Source organism: Podarcis muralis, chromosome 10, assembly GCF_964188315.1.
Source record: "Podarcis muralis chromosome 10, rPodMur119.hap1.1, whole genome shotgun sequence".
Taxonomy (NCBI): domain Eukaryota; kingdom Metazoa; phylum Chordata; class Lepidosauria; order Squamata; family Lacertidae; genus Podarcis; species Podarcis muralis.
This window is the reverse complement of record NC_135664.1, coordinates 10,093,190-10,116,424: the sequence shown is the minus strand read 5'-3', so window position 1 is coordinate 10,116,424 and position 23,235 is coordinate 10,093,190. Positions and strand designations below refer to the sequence as shown.

General features: G+C 42.8%; 1 protein-coding gene across 1 annotated transcript in view; it reads right to left on the bottom strand.

Annotated features, from left to right (window-relative positions):
• Window positions 1-23,235, bottom strand: part of TBC1D22A (TBC1 domain family member 22A) — a 112,135-nt gene that overhangs the window by 66,978 nt on the left and 21,922 nt on the right. The window contains exons 5-8 of the mRNA XM_077935818.1: window positions 18,973-19,043; window positions 12,985-13,113; window positions 11,355-11,417; window positions 9,687-9,801 (exon numbers count right to left, since the gene is read on the bottom strand). Of these exons, the coding sequence (XP_077791944.1) occupies window positions 9,687-9,801; window positions 11,355-11,417; window positions 12,985-13,113; window positions 18,973-19,043 (378 nt within the window). The remainder of the gene's footprint in view (window positions 1-9,686; window positions 9,802-11,354; window positions 11,418-12,984; window positions 13,114-18,972; window positions 19,044-23,235) is intronic.

Below are 23,235 nucleotides of genomic sequence, written 5' to 3'. Positions count from 1 at the left end.
ATTTATACCCCATCCATCTGGATGGGTTTCCCCAGCCACTCTGGGCGGCTTCCAACAAAAGATTGAAAATACATTCCAACATCAGTCCTTAAAAACTTCCCTAAACAGGGCTGCCTTCAGATGTCTTCTAAAAGTCAGGTAGTTGTTTATTTCTTTGACATCTAATGGGAGGGCGTTCAATAGGGCGGGCACCACTACCAAGAAAGCCCTCTGTCTGGTTCTCTGTAACTTCACTTCTCGCAGTAAGGGAACTGCCGGAAGGCCCTCGGAGCTGGACCTCAGTGTCCGGGCTGAACAATAGGGGTGGAGACGCTCCTTCAGGTATACTGGGCTGAGGCCGTTTAGTTTGTTTCAGCCATGGCTTGTGAAAGCTTGGAGAAGGCTGGGAAATAGTTCTTTAAAAAGAGGAGCGAGAATCTTTGGACTGGGTAAATGGACTGAGACAGACAGTGTATAATGAATAGTATCCAAGCACACAGTGCAATGCCATCGTTGTACATAATGTGCAAAAGCAGTAAACAAACCCACAGACATGAGTAGCAACAACCCAATTTATCATAATTTTGTTAATTGGATTTCCTGAAGAGGAGGAGATTTTGGCAGTAATAAGGAAAATGATATTGCTGGAATAAAGACACGTCTGATTTTTCATCAATGAGATGTTTCTAGCGCTGATTAAGATGCTGCAGACATACAATATAAACCATCTCTAGTAGCACTGGAATGTACAATCAGCAGAATATAGGCAAATAGGTAATTTGCTAATATGATTTTGGACAATTCAGAGTTCTTCAAGACCAACTTAATTAGCAGTCCCATATTACATTGACATAGCAGTCAGCCATTGCCCCTGAATGGAAAGAAAAGACATATATATGTGCTGCTCAAAAATGTACTCCTGGATGGGCTTTGAAAATAGGAGGAACAATGGATGATTGTGAATTGAAGAAAAGGTACTGAAAACAAAATAGCAAATAAACCTCCGATTGGTACATCCAACATGTAGAACACTGTGTACAACTGTGGCTATGCTACCGAGTTGGAAATAGCATAGCCAGCAGGAAATATAGAAAAAATAGCAGCTTTAGCTGACAGTTGGTTCGTATTTTTTACAAAATGGGGGACGCTGGTGGCACTGTGGGTAAAAGCCTCAGCGCCTAGGGCTTGCCGATCGAAAGGTCGGCAGTTCGAATCCCCGCGGCGGGGTGCGCTCCCGTTATTCGGTTCCAACGCCTGCCAACTTAGCAGTTCAAAAGCACCCCCGGGTGCAAGTAGATAAATAGGGACCGCTTGCCAGCGGGAAGGTAAACGGCGTTTCCGTGTGCGGCTCTGGCTCACCAGATGCAGCTTGTCACGCTGGCCACGTGACCCGGAAGTGTCTCCAAACAGTGCTGGCCCCCGGCCTCTTGAGTGAGATGGGCGCACAACCCTAGAGTCTGTCAAGACTGGCCCGTACGGGCAGGGGTACCTTTACCTTTACCTTAAAGGGACCCCTGACCATTAGGTCCAGTCGCGGCCGATTCTGGGGTTGCGGTGCTCATCTTGCTTTACTGGCCGAGGGAGCCGGCGTACAGCTTCCAGGTCATGTGGCCAGCATGACTAAGCCGCTTCTGGCGAACCAGAGCAGCGCACGGAAACGCCGTTTACCTTCCCGCCAGAGCGGTACCTATTTATCTACTTGCACTTTGACGTGCTTTCGAACTGCTATGTGGGCAGGAGCTGGGACCAAGCAACGGGAGTGCACCCTGTCACGGGGATTCAAACCGCCGACCTTCTGATCAGCAAGCTCTAGGCTCTGTGGTTGAGACCACAGCGCCACCTGCATCCCTATAATATTTAAGTACCTAGGGCTTTTAGGGTCATTTCTGATGTTATGTCAAAGACAGAAGTGCCAGGAGTGCTCTGGTCCATGGGGTCACAAAGAGTCGGACACAACTAAACAACAACAACAACAACTGATGTTATGTCAGGATAGAGAGCCTGTGGTCCTCTGAATGTTGTAGACTCCCATCAAGGCCACCAGCATGGCTAACAGTAGGGAGATGATAGGAAGATTCCCTATAGCTGGCATAAGGAAACCTGTATATTTGTGTGATGCATGTTTCTGGCAAGGGTTGGAGAATCTGTCACCCTCCGGATGTTGCTGAACTTCAGCTCTCATTATCCTTGAGCACTGGCTATACTGGCTGGAGCTGATGGGAGTTGTAAACCATCAATTTCAGGCGCACAGATTCTGCAGTCGTTCCTGAAGCAACGCTATGTCTTTATTGTGGTGGTGCTATCTACCATAAAGTTGTGGTTACTATCTGTTCCTCCCACACCTTGGGGAGAGGAAATCTTGCTTCATCTTTGGTGCTGCTCTTTAGACAAGTGCCACCCTCTAAATTCCAGGCTCCAAAGAAAACAGAGGCTCATCTCTACCACCACACAACTTCAGAGATACTGTCAAGATGCAAAGTGTCCTACCGCTTTCAAGTACTTCTGAAGCCCAGCTGGCACTGACTAGAAAATATGGCAACCTAGGGAGCACATTTGTGGACTCTGGCCATTTCAAGAACAGCAGCAGTGTGAAATTGTGCACAGGTATGGTTCTCCCATCACCACACAAGATTTTTAGTTGTGGTCTCAAATGTGCTATATAGTACAAGAGTTTGAGGTAAAAAAAAAAAAGATGCCATACTATAACCTTGGGGGGGAAAATGCTTCCTAATATAAACTATCCATAACTTAAATCCTCTGTGCTTTACTGAGAAATATGGAAAGTAAACCTACAGGAAACTCCAAAACTAAGCCTTATTTTAACTTATGATTAGCACAGAGCACTAATTACACATATTAGGTAATAACTATGACATTTGATTGACTGCAAAAATGGAAAACAAATGTCTAGAGTTGTAGACAACCACTACAATAACCATACCAAAAAGACCTATCTAATTATCTTCCCAAACCTTGACTTCATTAAAGAAAGAAGTAGGCAACATCAGAATCCTACAATGTGTAAAAATTATATTTTTAGAAACTAAAGCTTTCATCAGCTCTGCCTGTATGTAGAGGTTTCCATTGCACTTTGCTTTTCAAGCCAATATGCATGGACAAGTTGTAATGGGGCTCCTCTTTGCATATAGCTGCCATGGAGCTTCACCCACGGCGCTAACAAACTAGGCACTAAAATGAAGCGAGAGCACTTGAAGAACTTCTGTTATTCACATCCACAATTCCCTTGGAGATGCTTACTAAGGCTACCACGCTCATGAAATCTATTTTAAAGATGACAAAGGAGTTACTCCAAGTGCTCTCTCACTTCTCCATTTTGACACCGGTGCAATAAACTATCCTTTAAAGACGGCAGCTATGCTAGATCCCTTTTGTCAGCATCTTTTTTATTAGCAACAATGCACTGTCCTTCCATAACCTCCCATGCATCATGCTCACAATAGGCCTATCAAACACCATTTCAATGAAAGCATGAGAAGAATACATCAAACATAAGGAGGCTGACTGATAAAGAGTGGCATTTGGAAGCAACTGCATTTGCAAAAGCCACATTGTGATATTTCAGCAAAGGTAATTATAAAGCCAGAGTTCAGATGGAACAGTTTAGTATAGTTGTGTATTCAGATCATTTAAACACAATGCATCTGCTAAGTTCGGTAAACTCTGGGTCCAGGTTTCTCTTCTGGATGACAATGGACGTGCTCCCAGTTCAAATTATCCCTCAACATTTTCATGCGGCTGATTGAACTGCCACAGAAAAAAACCTGTCTCCCCAAAAGAGCTATGTTCTGCAGCAAGCCTCCTGCATGCTATAGATCAGAGGCATTGGAAAGCAAAACATGCTGCTGCAGCTTTGGAAATGACTCCCGCTGGCAGCAGAAACCCAATTTGGACACTGCACCTTGGAGTGCATTGTTTCAGAGCATAAACCAGCTATTTTAGCTCCTTGGATTTCTGCCACCAACTCTATGGGCCGGTTCAGATGTTTTAGAAACTTTCCTCACGTGACGCAGCTCTGCCACCACCAAGGATGTGTTTGCACTGAGAATGCAATGTGTTCATGAAAGGACCGTGTCACACAAGCTACAGCCATGGGGAAAGCATGTCACCACAAGCGCGGAAAACGAAAGGAAATTCTTACTGCAAACTTCTATTCCCAGAGACTCCTGAAGGTGTAGAAAATTACACCTGTGTCCACAGAACAGGCCAAGTCACATAATAGCTACATGGATATATCCCTACAGATAAGGCTGAGAAGCTTAAATAAACTGAAACTATGGTCACTACACTTCTGGAAAGACCGACAGGACAAGCACACCAGCAAGGCTAAGCAAACAGAGCGACGCAGAAGGACACAGTGCTGAACAGCAACAACTTACCAAGCTATAAATATAACCTGCACTCAGCCAAGTGCAGCCTTTTGAAGTAGCTATTACAGTGGTAGGCTGAAGTCTCATCAGTCCTCTATTGGCTTCGGCGTCTAATGGAACATTAGCAAATAGGTTAAGCCCTTTGCTAGCAGATAGGGTTGTAACAGAGAATGAGATACGAGTCTACTTTTTCTATTACTGCCCTGGGAAAATGAACATGGTTTTAAAGCGTCCCATTAAGAAGCCATCCTGGTTGTTACTTGATCACTGAGACTATTAGCATAAGGACACCTACAGTAAAAGCTACTATCAGTAACAAGAGTTAATTATACCAACAGAAAAAGTACCAGCAAATATTGGAAGGTATGTAGATTTTAGACTCTGAGACTCAAGGAGGTCCACGATTTCATAAGAATGTTAACAATAACTAAAACAACACAAAACAAATAAGTAATAACAACAAAATGAAGTGCCGGCGACTGGTTGCATGCGGCGGGGAGTTGGGTTATTTGATGTTGCGAGTTTTGTGTTCTATATTTCAAAATACAAAATTTCAGAGGGAATTTAAAGTTTAGTCTTACAACAGAAGACCAAACAAGCTGATTAAAGCTCATTGAGTTGACTGGGAAAGGATTGGCTCTAAAGGACTAGATGGGAGCAACAACTGCCATGGCTCAATTCCCTGTATCCTCAGGAAGCAGGGTCTTGCCAGAAGATGTGTTGGATTTTTAAAAATGTGGACGCATTGCCTGCTCTATGTATGAGACTCATACACTCATTAAAGTTTAGATGCCCTGAAAGATCATCCAGTGGAACAGCGGATTTCTGGATGCTGCAAGCTAAATAATATAAAGACACAGCAAACCTAGACAGACGTTAACTGCTTTTCTCAGCAGAAAAACAATATGCTCCTTTTTCTCCTCCCTCATTGCACCCATGATCATGTACCATGTATCATCATAGACTTACAGACCAAAGTTGTATCTCCTTAACAGGAATCCTTAAATTTAATATAGTACAACCCCTAGATAAAGTAGCAAGACACAACATAACACATAACATGCTACAATTAAGGATTCTCAACAATGAAAGCTAATTTATCACATCCATGAGTTTTCAAGTTGTGCTGCATCGATCTTGCTCTCAAAAATGTTAAAACCCTTTCGCGTCCAATGTCCAAATCACATGTAATAGAGTTTCCAAACCTATGAAATTTAAGTTTAGGATGGTTTATGTTGTTTAACTAGACAAAAACCTTAAACACTTGGTTTCAGAAATTATGAAGTCAAACAATTATGGAAAATTCTATAAGGGTTTAGCAGACCAGTCAACTTGACACATGAAATGGAATGCAATCAAATGCAAATTAAATGCAAATAGTTACAAGGTCAGCTTCATAATAATCTAATGTATCAACATCGTAACTATGATAGCTTTTCTTCCCGTGAATGTCATCCAATTTCAATTCATAATTGGAATATGTGAAAAAATGCCGATATCACTGAAACGCATCTTATGGCAAATTCTGTGCATTAGTGCCTTGCTACATCCCAATGGGCCAATGTAAATCTACTTATCTTGTCACAAGGATACTCTAATTATTATTAACAGAGTAATTGTTAACAAGTGAGCCTTCATGGGCTCTGTTCTGAAACATACACTGGAGTTGCCATTTAAATGAGAGGGAATCTGCAAGTTCATTAGAACAGGACTATGGCCTAATTTGCACGATGAGCTAAGTTTAATAAGTTATACTTCATGAAGCTATATGGTTTATGAAGAACTGTGGCTGCACACACCTCCCTTGTCCCTCCCCAGGTTCTAGGCTTCCATGTGAATATCCTGGCTTGCTTTAAACTCCATTTCTCATTGGTTTTGTTTGCACATCACAGTAAACCAAACTTTGGCTTACCCAGGCTACACAAACAGAGGAACTCGCACCTACTTTCCTCCTCCCCAGTTCTCATAGCACAATGCAGCAGCAAAGCCTTTGCATGTTCTCCCAACCTGGGATCCTGATTCAGGTTTCTCCTCCTTAATCGCAATCTGTAGCAAGGTGTGTCCTACGGTTACAGTTTGTGGTTATAGGAGAAGACACCTTAACCACGGATCCTAGGTTCAGACAACACGCCAAGTCAAACCTTGGCTTAGCTGGCTTAGCTGTCATGTTGTGCTAAAAAGGACCAGGGAGCACCACAAGCAAGTATGAGTTCCTCTCTGGGAGCCAGTACATTGGGGTGGTCCCACTAAGCCATAGTTTGGCTTGCCGTGACATGCAAGCCAGGCCACTGAATACAAACTGTGAAACTCTAGTTTAATGTCAGTTTTATTTCCCTGATTTGGTAACCACCATCAAGCCAAAATTCCCCTGTATGCACAATGGGGAGCTGTGGATCAGTGCAAGCTAGGATCTTTGTGATGAAGCTGGTACATGATAAGAAGGGTGAGGGACAAGCACACACCACAGTGTCTGTCCACGGTTCAGTTCATGAAGGTTTGAATTATTGTTTGAATGCAGTCAATGTGACAACAGACTGGTTCTTAGCTGAGCTTTCTCGCTCTATTTTGCTGTTCTTCTGAATGGGCTGAATGTATCTCCTTACTGCAATGTTTCAGTCATTCAAACGTTAATCTCTTTTATCCCAAAGAGGCTCTTGCAGATCCTCATAAGCTGCTATTACAATTTTTATATAAATATTTTTTAAATCAAGCTAAAGATTGGCTTTTCACAACAGTCCACTGTTTGCATACTGTTTTCTCATGACTACAGGAGAAGGCATTGCTAAAACTGTCATTATTCTGGGGATTCCCTTAACAGCACCACCTCGACATTGAAGATTTATGACGGCAACAGAATACAGATACTCCTGAGCAGATTGAGCTTGCCAACTAGGACTGCATTTTAACAGAGTTCTGTAGCCCAGCAATCTCCCTCTCAAAAGCAGACTTCATGTACATCCACCCAATACTAGAGAACCAATCAAACTTCCACCCTTTTTATTTAAAGGTGCCCAGAACTGCCTCAGGTATTGCTGGTCAGAGTTAATGTCTCCTCCCTTTACATGTACACTTGAGCTGCCAAAAAAGTGCTCAGAGCACTCAGAGCACCAGTGGTCCACAGCTGGGCAGATGTTCTAGGAGCAGGGATTATAGTTACAGTATATACACTTGTGCCTGATATACACTTTTCTACCAGTCAAACAAGGGACGCGGGTGGCGCTGTGGGTAAAAGGCTCAGCGCCTAGGGCTTGCTGATCGAAAGGTCGGCGGTTCGAATCCCCGCGGCGGGGTGCGCTCCCGCTGCTCGGTCCCAGCGCCTGCCAACCTAGCAGTTCGAAAGCACCCCCGAGTGCAAGTAGATAAATAGGGACCGCTTACTAGCGGGAAGGTAAACGGCGTTCCGTGTGCTGCACTGGCTCGCCAGATGCAGCTTTGTCACGCTGGCCACGTGACCCGGAAGTGTCTGCGGACAGCGCTGGCTCCCGGCCTATAGAGTGAGATGAGCGCACAACCCTAGAGTCTGGCAAGACTGGCCCATACGGGCAGGGGTACCTTATATACACTTGTGCCCTGATATACACTTTTCTACCAGTCAAACACAGCAATAAATTTAATGCCGATGGTAGTTCAGCAACCACTTTCAGTGGCATTGTCCCCAATTACGACAAATGGCCATTAGACAGACCCTGGTCTGTTGATAGCAAATTTCAGAAAAAAACGCAGTCAATATACTTGAAATGTAAACTGATGGTAAAGTACTTAAGACAAACGTATTTACTATATTAATTAAATGGTCTATTTAACATGGAATATCAATCCTCTAATCACATCTCATTTAAACTTATTTCAATTAACAACTCTAAAGTATACCAGCACAGATCCTACTGTTCTAGGCTCATTAGGAACATTTTCATTATCTGTCAAATGAGGGAGTAAGAGGCAGAAACTGTAAACACTCTCTAGAGTAGCCCCCTACTCTACTTAATAGATTATTAGGGGAGCAAGCAACAGCAATTCTCATTAGCTGCTCAGTATGGGGGGGGGGGGAAGGACTTCCTATGAACTGAAGCACGGCAGAAGAGAAGCCTTCCTGTCAAATAAGTGGACAGCCATTCAACTCTTCAAGGGTAATCTGCCCTCTATTAAAAACAAAATGAATCTAGTTTATTATATTGATGAGGCGTGCGAAGCACAACCAACTGGGAAGGGATGGAGGGAGAGAAGGGGGATGGAACATTGACCATCTTGGCTGAGTCCTGGAAGACCTGCTCCCTGCCTTGCAGGCCTTTTTCCACCTGGCGTGGGAGGGCAGGGTCCTGACTGACTCCAACTACAAAAGCTGAGGCTGCTGAACAGCCTCTTGGACTGGAGTATTTGGGGGAGGGGGAGGTTGTTGCTGCTATTGATACTAATTTTAGTATCTTTATTTTATAATGTATTATGATTTATTTGCCTCCTGCTGGCAACTCCTGCAACAGCGGTGGTGCCAAACATATTGATCTGCTTTCCTTTGGACCACATCAGTGAGGCCGAGAGGAGGGTCTTGTCATCTAGACAGCCCAGGACCTCCATACACACTGCCCAGGCTTGCACCCAGTGCTGCTAACACAGCCGTTTGATTTCACCCCTGGCACTCCACTGTCTCTTGAGAAAGATGGATGCCAACAACTTTTGTTAGGTTTGGAATTATGCATTTTTCTTCATGTTTTAAGCCACCTTGAGCATGGTTTTAACTATCGAAGGGTGGCATACAAATAAAATTATGTATGTATGACCATGGCTGTGAGAATCCTCACAAACTATTCTTGAAATGCATGGCTTTCAAATATTACCTCCCCCCCGCCCCAATATATACAGTGGTACCTCGGGTTACATACGCTTCAGGTTACATACGCTTCAGGTTACAGACTCCACTAACCCAGAAATAATGCTTCAGGTTAAGAATTTTGCTTCAGGATAAGAACAGAAATCTTGCTCCGGCGGCGCAGCAGCAGCAGGAGGCCCCATTAGCTAAAGTGGTGCTTCAGGTTAAGAACAGTTTCAGGTTAAGCACGGACCTCCAGAACGAATTAAGTTACCACTGTACATATATACACACACACACACACACGTGTGTGTGTGTGTGTGTGTGTGTGTGTACACACACACAGAGAGAGAGAGAGAGAAACAACTTCAAATAAAAATTTAACTGACAGGCAATTTTGCATACACAAGCACATTTTTAATAACTTAACCCCAAGTCTCTACAAAGATACTATACCCTGACATTCTTAAAGTTTCAGATTACAATAATATACATGTTAATGTAACTTTTCTTACCAGTATATTCACATGTGAAGACAACAAAAAATGGAGTAACCAGATCATTTATGCCCTGAACATATCCACTGGCTGGATGACGTATTGCCCAGATAAACAAAATTCTTTCAAAGATCTGGGGAAGAAATGTAAAGAGCTGTAAAGCAATGAACTCAGAAGGCACAAAATGTAGGCATAATGAAATGCAAGTGAGTATCAGCATATATAATCAGCAAATGTTAATTTAGTTTCTTGATTATTCAAGGAAAACATTTAAAGATTACTAGCACTATGTAAAAATTAGGCGTTTATACAAAATTTTAATTGTTGAAAATGTACCATTTTAAACAAGTAAGGTTTATTCTCCTTCCTACATTTCATAGACAAAATTCAAAGAGCTTCTTAATATGCATTCAGGGTCCTGCACACACCCAGAAGCCTTTCGGACTATTTCTTTTTTAAAGCAGCCTCTCACACCATAACAAACATATTTTGAAACTCCTATCAGCTTCAAAAGCAGTTTGCCATTTGGAAGTGGGCCAAGAAGGCTACTCAAGTCCTTTAGGACTTTGGATACTCTTTCACCTCCTCCCATGTTGTAGAAAGCTGCTTTTCTACAATGGAGAGTTATGCATAGTTCCAAAAAAATACCTCTGCTCTACATATATGTCCTTAACAACACAGACATTACACTGGAGGGGGAGGCATCTAGGAAGCTATATTGTCATGATGATACAGGAGATCATAGAATAAGACCACCAGTCATCAGAAGCATCACTTCTATTTATGGTTGACATTTGTAACTCTTGCTGCTGTAAAGTCAAAGAAGTGAGATCAAGTAGACTGTGACTTGCAAAAAATGAGAGCCAGTAAAAAAGGCAACTGGGAAACTTATCTCCCCAGTAGTGGCAAGATCTGGGTCTGGAAGATTAGCTTCTTGCTCAACTAACCCTGAGCCTCAGCACTATAGTACAATTGCTTTATAGCACGGTCTACTGAAGTCCATGGCTAGGTGAATGGGAACTGTTCATCTAACCCCAAATCTGAGTGGCACTGTGCAGAATTGGTGGTGCTGTATGGGCCAGTTCAACTAAACTGATGGATGCCCCATGGAAAATATGCCTCCCCAACTTAATTTTATGGCCCTTCCAAGACAGGTAAGAGAGTTCATGGGTTGAGTGATTATTTATAATTTTAAGGGCATATTTACTCTTATTGTAATAAATTCCCCCCAAATTATTTCCACACCAAAAGGGTCAAAGCCCCTAAAGGTTTGCAGCATCACAAATTAGGGGGAAAATTAGATGTGGGTAATGCAAGCCTTAGGAGAGTGTATCCCTCTTTCTAGTAGGCTATGAACTATGGCTTGAGTCCAGCAGTTTTCATCTTCTGCCTCATTTGCCTTCCCCTGCTTGCCCCAACTGAACTTCAGTTGTCAACATTAGGGCTCCTGAAGGACATTAAGCATGCTCACCCCTTGTTGAGGGCATTAAAATATATATATATATCCCAGGGAATTTCCCCAAGAATGCAGAAATGGCAGTCTTGTATGGGTGTAAGATGGCTTGCAAAGAAGAACTTTTCAGTATGGCATCTCCAGAGAAAGTGAAATGTGTACTCCGACAATACACAAACAAGCAAATCACACAGTTGGGACAATTGGATTTATTATCTCGCAGTATTACTTGCCTCTGTTGCTTTGGGTTGAAGAATTAAAGCTTCCGGACTCATACGAGGAATATCTATATGAATCTGAAAAAGAAATCTTTTAATTTTCAGAAACCTTCAAATGATGACTAAGTTTATAATGTTACTGTTGAACTTGCTTATTAAAAAAAAAAAAGCTAGTGAAGTAACGCAGGTTTTCAATTTTCCTTATTCTTTACAGGCCTTCCCTATCAGCCAATTAAAAAGTATTTAAAGTGCATATGCATTACACAGGACTCAGTAATTTGAGCATTTGATAGACAGTGAATTAACACATAAAGGGGAAAAAATCAATGGTAATTCTGAATATGGGGAGTACGTAGGTTAACATTTCCCTTTTGTACTGCACAAACTCCTTCAAAATGCAGACAAAGCACAACACAAATATTAAATACATACCCACAAAGTAAATGGCAGATCAAGTCTACAGGGCAACATCTGGCTAACAGGATCGATTTTGTAATATTTTACAAGATGCATTAGCTCTCCAGTGTCCCTTCTATCAGCCCCTCAAGAAAGGCTTCCTGAAGGTCTGGATTATCCCTTCCCTTCCATTGTTTTCATGGTTTTTAAACTATGTTCCTAGGAATCTTAGAATATCTTGGACGCCTATCAGGGATTTCACAGGGAGAGGACCAATAATGGGCAACAGACTTGCCTGAAAGACAGTTTCCTCACTACACTTTCTAAACAAGGTTCAGATGCAGGAGAATGTCAGGTGCATTCCAAGATGCAGACTCTGTTCAGGTGTGGCAATGGAGAAGCCCAGCTGCCTTAGCCAGTGAGTGCTCCGTGCAAACTGACCTCTACGAAAGGCTGCACCAGTATTTTAAATGCGCAAGATTCACACTGGCAACTGCCCAGGGGTTCCCAAAGTCAATGCACAAAGTACCATATTTTTCGCCCTATAGGACGCACTTTTTCCCCTCCAAAAATGAAGGGGAAATGTGTGTGCGTCCTATGGGGCGAATGCAGGCTTTCGCTGAAGCTTGGAGAGTGACAGGGGTCGGTGCGCACCGACCCCTCTCGCTCTCCAGGCTTCAGGAAGCTATCAGCAAGCCTGGGGAGCCCACGGGAGTTCCCGCAGGGCTCCCTAGGCTGCGGATAGCAGCCTGCTGCCCAGAGCACGCTGAAGCAGAGCGCCCCGCGCTTCGGGCAGATACCCCGCAGTTCCCGCAGGGCTCCCTAGGCTGTGGATAGCAGCCTGCTGCCTGGAGCGCGCTGAAGCCGTGGCTGGGGGGGGGGGATATTTTTTTCCTTTATTTCCCCCCCCCCCAAAAAAAAAACTAGGTGCGTCCTATGGGCTGGTGCGTCCTATAGGGCGAAAAATACGGTATTCCATGAAGACAGAAGATTTGGAAACCAGTGCGCTAAGCATGCAAAGGCCATATCTGTATCCAATGTTGACTATAAATTGAGAAAGATAATGATAGCCACAGAAAGGAAAAGCTGGACAGCCTGGTCCCATTGCTGTTTGTGTGTCTGGAAGGGTGAATGAGAAGCTCAATAAAAGCCAGGGGCACTCTCAGAAATAATGTGATGTAATATTGAAAAAGGCATTGGAATGCATGTGAAATTTCCTTTAATTGGAGACATTTTCCAGTTCCTTCACCTGTCTGTATGTCTCCTGGTGAGTTTCTTCATTTCTTGAATCATAATATTGTTCCACAAAAGCAAAATACTCTTTCCGTTTCCTTTGTAAAGTGCCTTCTCTCCGTTCTATATTTGCAGGGAGGTAACCCTAGAAAGTGACACACATTTTAAATTGTAGAAAAATTGTTTACCAATTGTTAATTAAAAACTCTCCCTCCCTTGAAAATTGTTCTATGGCCTATTTCTGATGCAAATTAACAGTTTCACAAACCATGGCTACTTCTCTCATCTTGCACTCATCTCACCTAACTGGGGACCTCTGACTTAAAACAAACCAGAACCTCTTCCACTTGCACAGATCACTTGACCCCCAACTCTTTTGGGGGTTCACAATCCATATTTTATGAACCAGGGATGTACATTCAAAGTGGGCCTGTGCATTCAATGCAAAACACAGGTTCTCCAGTGCAATTGTAAATGGAATTTAATTCATCCATTTTGTTCCTCTTTTAAAGAAAGCATTCACTTCAATATAGCATTGCATTTCTCTTCCATTTATGTGGTGTATTATTCCAAGTCATTCCACTGGTTTATTGAGACCAGGGTTTCCCAAACTTGGGTCCCCAGCTGTTGTTGGACTACAACTCCCATCATCCCTAGCCAGCTGGGCCAGTGGTCAGGGATGGGAATTGTAGTCCAAAAACAGTTGGAGACCCAAGTTTAAGAAACCCTGATCTAACCCAATACAGTGGTACCTCGGGTTACAGACGCTGCAGGTTACAGACTCCGCTAACCCAGAAATAGTACCTCGGATTAAGAACTTTGCTTCAGGATGAGAACAGAAATTGTGCTCTGGCGGTGCGGCGACAGCAGGAGGCCCCATAAGCTAAAGTGGTGCTTCAGGTTAAGAACAGTTTCAGGTTAAGAACAGACCTCCGGAACGAATTAAGTACTTAACCCAAGGTACCACTGTATTGCCTACTCTAAGAGGTGATAGCTCCAAAAAGTTCCCAGTCTAAGATGCCTGTAAATAGTTTCTCCACTTCATATAACAAGCTACAACAGAGACCATATATAGCCTAACAAAAAGAATGTGTAACCCAAACCATAAGTAGGGAAGCTTGAGCAAACTAGCTATGGCGACATAGTCTTAGTCGCACTGAGGAATTATACTAGGTCATTGTGTGCATATTTGCTTCACAGCCCAAAGTGAAGTGGGCCACTTCAGACTTGGTCAGAATCAAGAAGTGGTGCTTCTCCAAAGCAAATTTAGTCTGTCCCCAACACTTTGGAGACACGCAAAGAGCATTCTTAAAAATGTATGCATCTCTTCCCATAAAAGGAAAATGCCAGCTAGGGGGATGGGTGAGTTGGTGGGAGGGGAGCTAAAAAATTGTGACCAACAGTTCTGGCTTGCAACCAGAAAATGCTTTCTCCAATCACATCCCAATGGGAATCAACAGTATTTTTAAAAGGGAATGTATTTGTCTTTGTAGAACAGGATTTTTTCCCCTGCAGTCCTATTACTCAGTAGATTAAACATTTTGGATTTCGGACTGAGTGCTTAAAACATTTTGAAAACAAAATGAAAGTGAGAAATAGCTGTTGATGAAAAATGAAAAGCTTCAGAGCAATCAAACCATATGTTGCACACCAGAGCATTTCTGACAAAGTTTGGACAAGATTGATATATCACACCCCAGGAGACAAGATAAAAGAAACTTAATGTAAATTAAGCAAGTATTTGTGTATGCATGGCAAAGTACCAATACTATTAAGTGAAATGATTCAGGGATCTATTGAAGAACTTTTACAACCTTCAAAAGAACAAGGCTACAGTCTATGAAGTAGGGGAAGTGTAGTGTACAAAACAATTCAACAAGTAATAAAAAGCTTTGATGCAAATCAATAAACTCATCTGGATTTAAGTAATCAAGCCTATGTGCTTGGTGTATACAATGCAGGAAGTGTTTCTGCAAAGCTATTTGTATAAAGTGTTACAGACTGTGATAGCATGAGAACTCAACTAGTTTATAAACATTGCACACAAGTTATAAAAAGTCTGGGAACAGGAAGCTATCAATGTTAAAAACTGCTTATCTTAAAAGCTAAATCAAAGGATAGCCATTTCTTCAATTTACTGGATTCCTGTGTTTCCTGTTCTATTAAGTCTTTCACATAAATACAGCCAAGGAATGGACTCATAGGAAAGTCCTGCATATGAACGTGAAGCAGTTAGCTACCACTTTCTCAAATCTTTCATCTGAAGTCAAAGTCAAAGAAAAAAAGAAAGACTTATTTTGCAGGTAAGCACTTAATGGCCCCATTTTATCTTTCATAAGCCACTGTTATAATGTCAGTCTGAGAAAAGGAAGAGGTCCCACCCCAGACCTAAAAAGGAAGAATCCACAGGTGTAGCAGGCCTGCGACAATGGCTAATTTCAAATGTAACCAACTCAGTCTAATAAACCAAAGCTTATTCGAACAAGGATTTTAAGGGGAAGAGGTGGTGCACCAGAATCTCATCTGTTGTAAGGGGAATCTTTCAGGGTTTGTTAAACTTCCAGTTATAGCCAAATCAGGAAACTGATTTCATATTCTGGTTTGTAAGTAGAGATTATATCAGTGTTGTTATCCAAATGCAGGCATAGGCAACCTCGGGCCTCCAGCTGTTTTGGGACTACAATTCCCATCATCCCTGACCACCGGTCCTATTAGCTAGGGATGATGGGAGTTGTAGCCCCAAAATATTTGGAGGGCCAAGTTTGCCTATACCTGTCCGAATGCAATGGGTGGCTGTGGTTTAATAAAACCTGGAAGATTTGCATTATGGCACACAACCAAAGGGAAGAGCAAGGGTGCATGGGGAAAAGTACCGTATTTTTCGCTCTATAGGACGCACTTTTTCCCCTTCAAAAATGAAGGGGAAATGTGTGTGCGTCCTATGGAGCAAAGAAGCCATAGCCCCGCGACCCTCTCCCGGCTGGAGAGGTGACGCGCGACTATGGCAGGAGCCTCTATAGCCGCGCGTCACCTCTCCAGCCGGGAGAGCGCACGTGGAGCTAAAACAGCCCCCCGGGACCCTCTCCCGGCTGGAGAGGTGAAAGGCAGCTATGGCAGGAGCCTCTATAGCTGCGCACCACCTCTCCAGCCGGGAGAGCGTGCGCACGGCTAAAGCAGCCCCCCGCGACCCTCTCCCGGCTGGAGAGATGACGGGCGACTATGGCAGGAGCCTCTATAGCCGCACACCACCTCTCCAGCCGGGAGAGCGTGTGCACGGCTAAAGCAGCCCCCCGCGACCCTCTGCCAGCTGGAGAGGTGACGCGCGGCTGTGGCAGGAGCCTCTCCGCTGCGCACCTTTCCCTGCTCCCCGACCTGCTCTTTGGGGCTGGTGGTGGGCTTCCCCCTGCCAGCCCCAAAGTGCAGGTCGAGAGGAACCTGAAGCCTGGAGAGCGAGAGGGGTCGGTGCGCACCGACCCCTCTCTCTCTCCAGGCTTCCAAGGTAGCCGCCTTAAGGCGACTGAACGCACCTTAAACGGCACCTTGTTTTAGAGGGGGAAAACAAGAGGGGGGAAATTCTCCCCCTCTCTGCGCAGCACCTCCTGCCGCTTCACTGAAGGGGCGCTAGGCAGAGAGGGGGAGAATTTTTTTCCTCTTGTTTTCCCCCCTCTAAAGCAAGGTGCGTCCTATTGTCCGGTGCGTACTATAGAGCGAAAAATACGGTAATAATTAGAAAGATAACTATGTCTGAACTTGGTCAGTGACTTGTCCAAAGGCTGCCAGCAAACTTCATGATTCATCTGGGCTCTGGACTCATGTCTCTCTCGCAGAGATCCAACATTTTATCCATTACACTGGTGCCAAGGATATGAATAAAAGTTCCCATTATTGGAACGTTTCTACGGGCATTTCATTTTCAGCGCCAATCAGGGCCAGCCATTAGGCAGCAGCCTCAAGAGCCAGATGTTGGGGACAGGAAGTGGCAGTGAGGTTTCGGAAAATAGCTGTGTGAAACACACCCTTGATCTCTGATCCCTAGCTAGCCTATTACCCTCAAGTGTAGCACAGAACACTATTTCCATGGCATTATTGACAACAGATCCAACAGCTAGTCCAAACAACTTTTGAATTTGAATAGGTGGCACTATCCTTTTGTTTACTTCAGGCTACAAAATGTCTTGGACCAGCCTGACACCAGCTAAACATTTCTGTTGAAACAATAAGCTGGAGAAAGACAAAGTTTCCCAGATATTGTATCAGCTCCAGATGCAATCTCTAGAATTCAATATTTAACCTTATGCAAAGTAGTGAGCTAGGATATTAAGATGTCAAGACTGCATTTCTTTTTCAGGAGTCTGTAATCTTCAGAATACATTATTTGTCCCATTAGAAAGCAATTTAATTTATGACTAAATATACCAATATTTTCCTTAGAACAGAGACATTTGCTGCTAATCAGTTTCAAAGATTAATCAACACACCCTCTCTTTTAGACAAGTTCAATATCCTGTTCCCTCGCAAGGCATGTTTTATTTTTGCAGGTAAGAAAGCACACATTAGCCACTAGTTCAAATCATTTACCTCTCTTTCTGGCTTTAGGAGATCTTACAGCCTTGTTTAAAATTATACTTCAAGGGCTCATCTGTGCATGTGGACAAGTTAGAAGACATTCAGATAAAATGGGGATGTTTATGTCAAACTAATGGCTATTCAGAGAACCTTTGTTCTTTTTTCTAATTCTAATACGTATTCTTTTTACTGCAGATTCTTAAAAAAAACACTTACTGACTTATATTTAAAGCTCTCCCTTCACCATGCAGTCCCAGGTTACAAACATCTCAGTACAACATGAAATAAAGCATTACTTCCACTACATAAGATCACTACCATGTCAAATATTCAGAGACTAGGGGATAGAACACCATCATTTCAAATGGTAGAGAAGTGCTCAATAAGAAAACCATCTTAGGGACATTGACTTTGGGTGGGAAACATGGATTCAAGGAAGCAGGGACAAAGAAGGAGTGTGGAACGTTATACAATTTCTGCCTTGCTTCTTTAAAAAAAATCCCAATCTAATCAAAGTAATAACCTTGCAGCCAAGATGGCTTATAGCTTTTCCCATTCTTCTATCAAGCCAGCACCATAGGGTAAATAGATGGCCTAACTCGGCTTGAACTTCAGGATGAAGAGTCAGCATTTTAAATGTATACTTTACCAGGGGAAGGGGAAAAAACAGCTACTGCATTCTGTGTACTTAATTTTAATTGCAAGAGACTACTTATTAAATATTCACTGTTAAGAGCTGCATCTGAATTTTGGATTAGAAAGCACTAAGCCTAGAAATTTATCGAGACTCATTAGCAAGAAAGAATCTTTTTAAACACTGGAAATCAGACCTCTTCTGAAGTGAACACTTCACATTCCCCACAGATTGATCTTCCTCAAAAAAAGGGGGGGGGGGTAAAAAAGAACGCTGTTTTAAGTCTTCTCTAAAAAATTCAACAGTGCTAAACTGCGGGATGTGTAACTTGGAATGTTGAAAAGCCAACATGAATATTCGCTGATGAAGCAGAATTCATGTTCACTTGGGTGCAAGATACCTTAGATATATACACCTTCCTCAAATCATTTTGCCACTAAGCAAGGAAACAATTCTACTTAACACCAGTATCAATAAACACCATTTTCTAATTTACACCAATACTGTAAGAAACACATATGCACATAGTTGGAATATACTTAACTTTATTGTTTGAAACTAATTTTTTATTTAACACTACAAGGCATTTAGGAGCTGGGGGGGGGGAGGGCAACAAAGAAAAATACAGCACTTGTCATGATTTACTACTCTATTCTCTTATGACAAACCAAGCTTGAAATTGAGAACAGAACAACGTCCTTTTTGTCACACTGTTTTGGAGCGCTACTGATTAGCTATGACTCAAGCAAAATTATATGTGGTGAGAGAAATAACACTATCATCACAAAATACTGAAGTACTTACTGAAAGGAGCTTCCATGTAATTGGCCGAACTGCTTTCGGGATTCCTGACCAGCTCAACTTCCGTAATTCTTCTACTCTCCCAACAAAAAAGAAAGAGCAAACTTCAGTTAGAAACCGGCACCAAAAAGCATTCAAATTAAGGTCACTTGAATAGAAAAATACCAAGTTATATATCAAGCTATACAACATTAACAAGTTACCGTATTTTTCTGTCTATAAGACGCCCCCATGTATAAGGTGCCCCCTTTTGGGGGGGACTCAGATAAAAGAAAATGGGGAGAGATGGCCCCGTGTATAAGACACCCCCTAATTTTTGACATTATTTTTTAGGGGAAAAACCTAGCCTCATAGACAGGAAAATATGGTATATGTCATACAAGGCACTGTGCATGAAGCATAAGAACAGTTGACCACAACTTTGGGCTCTAAACATCATCACTGAATGGGGGGGGGGGGGCCATGGATCTTGTGTCACATAATCCTAAAGAACAAGAATAAGGATCTTCAGTAGGTCTGTAACAAAATTAACAGTTTGATCTTACAGCACCCAAGCAGAGGAAGAAAAACCTTTATCACAGTACAGTTGCACTGCACTTTGGAAACTTTGCAGCAATAAGGAAGGATGTGGCCATCCTACAGACACTGTGGAACTACAACTCCCATCAACCCTAGGCAGCAATGCCAATAGTCAGGGAGCCGTAGTAGTAGTTAAAAAACATTTCAAGATTGGCAGGTTCTCCCAGACCTACTTCAGGGCTACTTTCAAAGCCACAGGGCTGGTCACATCCCTTTATCTTTGGAAATAAATACACACATACTGCAATTTACTGGCACATATGCAATCTGGACTGGAATTATATGGCACATTGCATCCACTCAAGTCACCTACAAGATAAAGCTGCCTTCATAAAGCATAGATCATACAGGTGTTGCAACTCAGACAGAAATATATGGAATTTCACGGTTGTTACTGAAACCATGCTGTCTCCTTCTGTTTGCTGACAACTGACCAGTGAAGACTATACAACCTGGAATGGAACTGATAATTTCTTAGCTTGTGTGGCACTTATAAAAGGCACCCTATCATGAAGCAAGGTGAAGTGGATTATCTTGAAGAGCCGGTTGTGGTGTCGTTTGAGCTTTCTTACATCTTATTTTTATATATATTTTAAAATGTTATAAAACACCACCTATATAATCTAGTACATGGAACAGGCAGAATAAAGAGGCAGAAAAAAATGGCCAACCATGGCAGATTCAAATGAAAGGCATCTCTCCAGTATCGGGGTAGTGCAATCATCTTTATTTATTTCATAATTTTATTTATTGAATTTATATACCGCTCTATACCCGAAGGTCTCAGGATGGTTCACAGGAAATATCAACAAAAAAACCACAATAGATATACAGTGGTGCCCCGCAAGACGAATGCCTCACAAGACGAAAAACTCGCTAGACGAAAGGGTTTTCCGTTTTTTGAGTCGTTCCGCAAGACGAATTTCCCTATGGGCTTGCTTCGCAAGACGAAAACGTATTGCGAGTTCTTGCGAGTTTGTTTCCTTTTTCTTAAAGCCGCTAAGCCGCTAAGCGCCGCTAAGCCGCTAAGCCGTTAATAGCCGCTAAGCCGCTAATAGCCGTGCTTCGCTAGACGAAAAAACCGCAAGACGAAGAGACTCGCGGAACGGATTAATTTCGTCTTGCGAGGCACCACTGTAATCAAAATAAAAACAACAACCCAATAACACACACCCAAAAAAGTGCCACCTTTTTAAAAGGGCATAGGATGTCAATCAGATCAACCAAAGGTCTGGTTAAAAAGGAACGTTTCTGCCTCACGCCTAAAGGTGTGTAATGAAGGCACCAGGCGAACTTCCCTGGAGAGAGCATTCCACAGACGGGAAGCCACTGCAGGGAAGGCCTGTTCTTGTGTTGCCATCCTCTCTCTCGAGGAGGAGGCACATGAAGAAGGGCCTCAGAAGATGATCTCAGGGTAGGTTCATATGGAAAGAGGAAGTCCTTGAGGTATTGCAGTCCTGGGCCGTTTAAGGCTTTGTAAGTCAAAACCAACACTTTGAATTGGGCATGGATTGGTAGCCAATGCAGTCAGACCAGGATCAGTGTAACATGCCAGAAAGCCATTGTGTCATATGTACTTATTGTGCTGCCACTGCTAAAGCACTGCCCCCCCTTCTCCATTTTACCCTCACGACCACCCTGTGAAGTAAGCTAGGCTGAGAGACAGTGACTGGCCCCAGCACACCCAATGGACCTTCATGGCTGAGTGGTGATTTGAACCCTGGTCTCCCAACTCCCAGTCCAACACAAAATGCTGGCTCTCTTTAATCACACCCTCTTGTAACACCTGGCAACTTGGAGAGAAACATATTTTTAATACAGTTTAGTATAATGCCATTTCATATAAAAGAGGGAGTTATCTTCAATGTCACATTCTAAACTCTCCCTCAAAGCCCAATTAGAAAATCAAGTTGTCTACTCCTACTATAGCACAAGATATATTAATAGAAATATTTCAGCACATTAGGTTGATTACACCTTATTCCATCTATTTCAAGAAGCATTTAAGCATTACTTGCAATTTTATACATCATTTTAGCAAGCAGCAGATTAATTCAATTATATCTTCTTAGGCGCAACACATTCCTGAGACTATCCCAAACACCAGTAGTCTTGGTAGGTAGATAATATTGAAGTTTATGACACAGCAGAAGCTATGCCATAACTGCTCACTACAAATGCTGGGTGTTTTTGGTAATTCAAACGTTCTTAAAAAGAGGCTGGCTGGCCAGCACTGCTGAGGAACCTGAATAAGGTTCACAGATCCACACTGTCAACTATGTATAGCTGAGAGAGCCATAGCTACAAGCCAAGAAAATAAAGCTATAGAAGCAAGTCTCAAAACATACTTGAACAATAAGGCAGCAAGCCAACTCCTCAGCAGGCCATCTTGTATTTGAATTAGAAAAAGGTTCACCTTTCAGAAGTGTCATGGAGCCATCTGTTAGAGAGACCAGGAACCTCTGCCCTCATCCCTGTGAGGCTAGTCACAGTCTGCCCACTTGTGACTTCTTGATACACATGGCCGTAATCCAAAAGATGCAGTAAAAAAAGGTTGCATTAGCATTCAGGATTTTTCTTCCTTCTTTAGTTCACCGGTCCCACTCATTTTTTAAAAAAAAAAAGTTGGGCAAGATTGGTAAATAGCCAGAGACAGGGACAGTGGGCAAGGAGCACACAGAACTGGTATGCTGCATTTTGCCAATGAAAAAGGTACTGGATTTGCAAGAAATTCATTTGTATCTAGGGACAAGGAGCTCAAGATTAAGCTTCTCCTTGCACCCTGCAGTTCCCCTCGTGTGGCCCGCTAGCCCAAATATGCTCCAGATGATTGAAGAACCCTCTAGGGCAGAATTTGGAGGCATGCAGGTGGGGGAAGAGAAATCATAAGTCCCACTGTGCAAGTGGATCTTCATTGCACATGCAGGCAGACACATCACTGGATATCACCCATTTTCTCCTGAGGTTTAGCTACTTGACAGCCTTGTCTCTACTGAGCCAAGAGATAATTAATGCAAGCTGTATCATTACCAGCTGCGGTAAGTGCATTTAAGAGACCTGTTTGCTTAGCAGTTGATCCCTTCATAAATGCAGAGAAGGGTGTTGTGGAGTTCCTCCCCCTTGAAAAAGACTACATCAATGAGATTAGGCATGGGCAACCTTTTCCCATAAAAAAGCTGAATTCTCTTGGAAGGAATCTGTCAGCAATGTGCAGGGTCAGAAATGGTAGCAGATGGGACCAGGAATATTTTATACTCCCTCTCTTGTTCGTCTTTGATTTTCCCAATTATGATTGAACATGTTGCTACTAAGTTTTTTCCTAAGTTTAATAACAGCAGAGGGTGACAATTTTCATCAGGATGGTGAGAGGAGGTTTTTTGAGGAGGCAGAGGGAGAAAGGTTTAAAATTCTCTTCCCTCCGCAATCCATGTGATAAGGAACAGTTGAAAAGAAGATGGACTGAAGAAAAGGTTAATCCTTCTTCTCCCTGCTTAAGTGGTATGTTGTGAGCCACAAAAGATTAGGAGTGGGTCAAAAGCAGTCCACTGGGTGCGGATTGCATACTGTTGACAAACCCAGCCAGATGGGCGGGATATAAATTTTATATATAAAATACAAATGTGATATGTGCATTCCCCAAGCCTGCTGGAAGACTACACATGACCAGGAAATGTGCACAGTCCCTCT